This window comes from Phyllobates terribilis, unplaced genomic scaffold (genome assembly GCF_046119375.1).
Source record: "Phyllobates terribilis strain yellow unplaced genomic scaffold, ASM4611937v1 Scaffold_9__5_contigs__length_417890890, whole genome shotgun sequence".
Taxonomy (NCBI): Eukaryota; Metazoa; Chordata; class Amphibia; order Anura; family Dendrobatidae; genus Phyllobates; species Phyllobates terribilis.
The window spans coordinates 166,673,015-166,676,713 of record NW_027362769.1 but is presented as its reverse complement, the minus strand read 5'-3'; the positions used below and the strand labels follow the sequence as shown (position 1 = coordinate 166,676,713).

General features: G+C 48.5%; 1 protein-coding gene across 1 annotated transcript; it reads left to right on the top strand.

Annotated features, from left to right (window-relative positions):
• Window positions 1–312: 312 nt before the first annotated feature.
• Window positions 313–3,450, top strand: LOC141161310 (uncharacterized). Its single transcript, XM_073646124.1, has 2 exons — window positions 313–693; window positions 2,406–3,450. Exon 2 carries the CDS (start codon window positions 2,416–2,418, stop codon window positions 3,448–3,450), a length of 1,035 nt encoding a protein of 344 aa, XP_073502225.1. The 5' UTR covers window positions 313–693; window positions 2,406–2,415.
• Window positions 3,451–3,699: the final 249 nt, after the last annotated feature.

The window sequence follows — 3,699 nt, the reverse complement described above, 5'->3', positions numbered from 1 at the left end:
ACAGTCCTACAGAGACCAATATGTGTGGCCCTCTTCCCAGCCACCCCCTGTCACATCCACAGCCATCACCGCCCTGGAGCCGGTCGTTGACAGGGACTGCCAACCTTTGAGTGGGGGGGCGTGTAGTGAGCTGGCAGGCTCTGGCTGTTCGGTGATTATTGATATAGAGCCTGTTACAGAAGTGATTACACAGGATGATGTTGCCACCTTGTGGCCAGAGGTTGCACCTGCGCAGGGTGTGATGACAGAGCAAAAGACTGAGCCTCCTGTGTCCGGCCCTAGAAAGTCACGTGACCAAAGTGGGAAGCAGAAAAAAGCGCTCGGAGTTTGCTGTGGGCTGTGAAAAGAGCCAGGACGGTGTGCAGGCCCTCGTGCGTGGCGCAGGAGAGACTCTCAACGGGATTTCTTTTACCTGACACCATATCCTCGGGGCCTTCCCCAGCTTCACTGCTGAGGGATACAGCTATTACACTCCCTGCTACTGGAGTGTGGACTACATAAGGGATCCACCAAAGCTGCTATCCGGATCAGAGAGACTGTAAGCGGGTCCTCTGGCGAGAGGCCGAAGTATTCCCTCCTTTTAGCGTAATCTGTTCCTGTTTTTTTTCCTCCGGCTGGGACGCCCTCCTGCAAAGACAGACAGGCCTGGGACGACGGGGGACACATCCTTCTGGAGTAAAGGACTGGTAACGTGTGAGTAGGGACAGTGAGGGTCAGCTTATCAGTACACGTTATTACTGTGCATATTTACGGTTGTCATTTATTGTTTTTTTTCTTTGCTGTGTTAAAAATGTATACGAGTAAAGATACGGTTATCAAGATGGAGTCTGTGTGTGGGGATCTTGCTGGGCCAGATCATAGATACCAATGCGCGGCCTTGCCCGCGGTCACTTCAGTAGATACGGCCAGATGAAGGAAATATGGTGCATTAGGTGATCTATAATTATGGTGTCCACCTTCAGCACCAGGTAAATATCAGGATGAAAAACCTTGGTTCTTCCAGAGGTGAAGCCATCTAATATATATAATTGTCTTATCCCGTCTGTCTGTCCAGGAAATCCCGCGTCGCTGATTGGTCCGGCCGCGGCCAATCAGCGACGCGGGACTTCAGGAAAAAAATTGGTGGCCGTTAGCGGCATTTCAGAACAAAGATGGCGGAGATCAGTGGCCGGCTGATCGCAGCAGAACTACCCCGACCGGCGGTGCCGCTGACCTCCATGCGGCTAACGTCAGGAGATCAGCGGCTAGGACCACTGATCTCCCGACAGTAAGTGTGAAGGGGGGAGCGGCGCCGCCGGTCGGGATGCTTCTGCTGCGAGCAGCCGGTCATCTCCCAGGTGCTCACAGCGAAAGTACCCGCACAAGCAGCGCCGCTCCCGGGCCCACACTAATACGACGCTGATTGGTCGCTGCCGATCAGCTATATTGGTGCCAAATGTAAAAACCGGTGTGCTGATTGCTCGTGGCCGCCGGCCACAAGCAATCATCGATATTGGCACGAAATTTAAACACCGCTCTGCTGATTGCGCCCGGTGTACCGCATACATATTCTAGAATACCCGATGCGTTTGAATCGGGCCACCATCTAGTTAAGACATATTAGGCGCAGAGATGGTGAATATAATAGGACTTGTTCAGACTGTACACAAATTCCCAGAATCCAGCGCTCCACTGAGGCTGTTCACAAAGTAAAAATCCTGGATTGAAGGTGAACACTGTCTAAAGCTTGTAACCGTAGACCATGATTGGCACATTTGTCCATCAAATTCTGAACTTCTAAAAAGGCAAACCTTTTTGCACCCTGACTCACTAAGGCTGTGTGCCCACTATGCATTTTTGATGCGGATTTTCCACAGCATAAACACTTGCAAAACGCTTGGTAATCCGTGCTCCATGATCCCCAATGAAAATCTGCATGCTTTGAGCCCATGCTGCGGAATTTTCCGCAGTGGATATTTCTTGCGGAAAAATCCGCAGCATGTCCATTATTTGTGCGTTTCTGCATGCGGATTTGAGGTCCCAATGCGTTTGAAAAACGCAAGTCAAATCCGCATGTAAAATCCGCAAGCGTTTTAACATGCATAAAAGCTGCAGAAATTTTCTGCATCGTGGGCACATACCCTAAGACTGTACTCGACACGCTTAATAAAACAATCAGGTGCAACCTACAAGTGGAGTGCCCCTCCATGCACCAGGAATCTTACTCCAGTCAGACATAAGATACTCCACAACTGAATATGGATTACACATGCCGGTGTTTCCACACCCTGTCCCAGCTCCATCCCCCTTTGGCAGACTGGTGTGATAATGACAACATTTTGTGACTCTTTGGTGTTACTCTTGAATGATCTAGGGCCATATTGTGCTGCTTTGTGGTTTTCAACTTCTTATTCATTTTCTTTCAGGATCATAATCATGAGTGGAAAGATTCTCCCGAAGAACCTGACCAAGGGGGTGGACCTCTGTGGTGTGGACACCCATTATTACATTGTCCGCTCAGATCTTGCTTGCTACATGAGATCGACCAACTTCCACAGTGGAGATAATCTGGAGGTCTTCAGCTTGCATCCTTCTTGTAGAGGGGGAGATCATTACTTGGCTCATAAAGATGGTCTGTTCTACATAATCAAGGGAGATCAATATCGCCGTGTGAAAAACATGACAACAGATGAAGACTCCATTGTCTATCCCTTACATCGCAACTGCCAGAAAGGAGACCACTACTTGACTGCTTTTGGTTACTTCTATATCATCTATCAGGGCCGAGGCGTCTACCATAAAACCAAGAACCTGTGTGAGGATACAGATGGCATAGAACATCCCCTGCACCCCAACTGTAGGGATGGACTCTACTACTTTGGTGTTGCTGATTTCTATTACTTTGTGAAGCCTCATGACAAGTGGGGGATCCAATATGTTAAAAGCACTAACTTCAACATTGATGACCATTCACAGACCTTCTCCTTCCATCCCAGCGTCATCCCCTTTCTTCCAGGGGGTTTAGGTGTTTCCAAGGGGTTGGCTTATGGTGAATGGTCATGCATCAAGACCATCAGCAATGATTCGGGAACTCCGGTTGAGTGGAAGAAGAGCATCACCAAGAAGATTGGGTATGAAAAGGAGAAGATGTCTAGTATAGAGCACAACTGGAAGGTGTCCCGTACAGTCTCTGCAGAAACCGGTGATTTGTCTGCTTTAATTGCCAAGAGTCAGTTCTCCCTGACAGCTGAATATGGTGGATCCAGTGTCAACACTGAGAGAGAGACATGGAGTGAAGCCACTGAGATTGAGGAGACCATTGCTGTGACTCTGCAACCTCATAAGAAAATATACATCTGGTCCTACCAGCTTGGCCTGGGTAAAGAGCCTGTGCTGCACTGCCGTGATATGAAAATATCAGATAAACCAGACCCCCCAACTGATATTCCACTACCCCCTGCCAAGCATTAGTTATCAAACGGGCAACAGCTTCCTGAGCTTTTGCTGAATAAGAATGGTCAGCCATTGGTGGGTGCCTGCACTGTAAGAAGCTCTGCTTCCATTTCAATGAGTGCTGTCAACTAATAAATTAATAAACTGTTAATACTTGGATCTTCATTTCTTGTTTTACTGTTCTCATACAAGGAAATTTTAGTACTGCTAAAGCCAAGTACAAGGGTAATATTCCTCTCGGGCACTGGTGGCAGGGCTGGGAGAAGG

Coding starts and splice junctions, on each gene's coding strand:
- LOC141161310 (XM_073646124.1), top strand. CDS start 2,416: ATGAGTGGAAAGATTCTCCCGAAGAACCTGACCAAGGGGGTGGACCTC.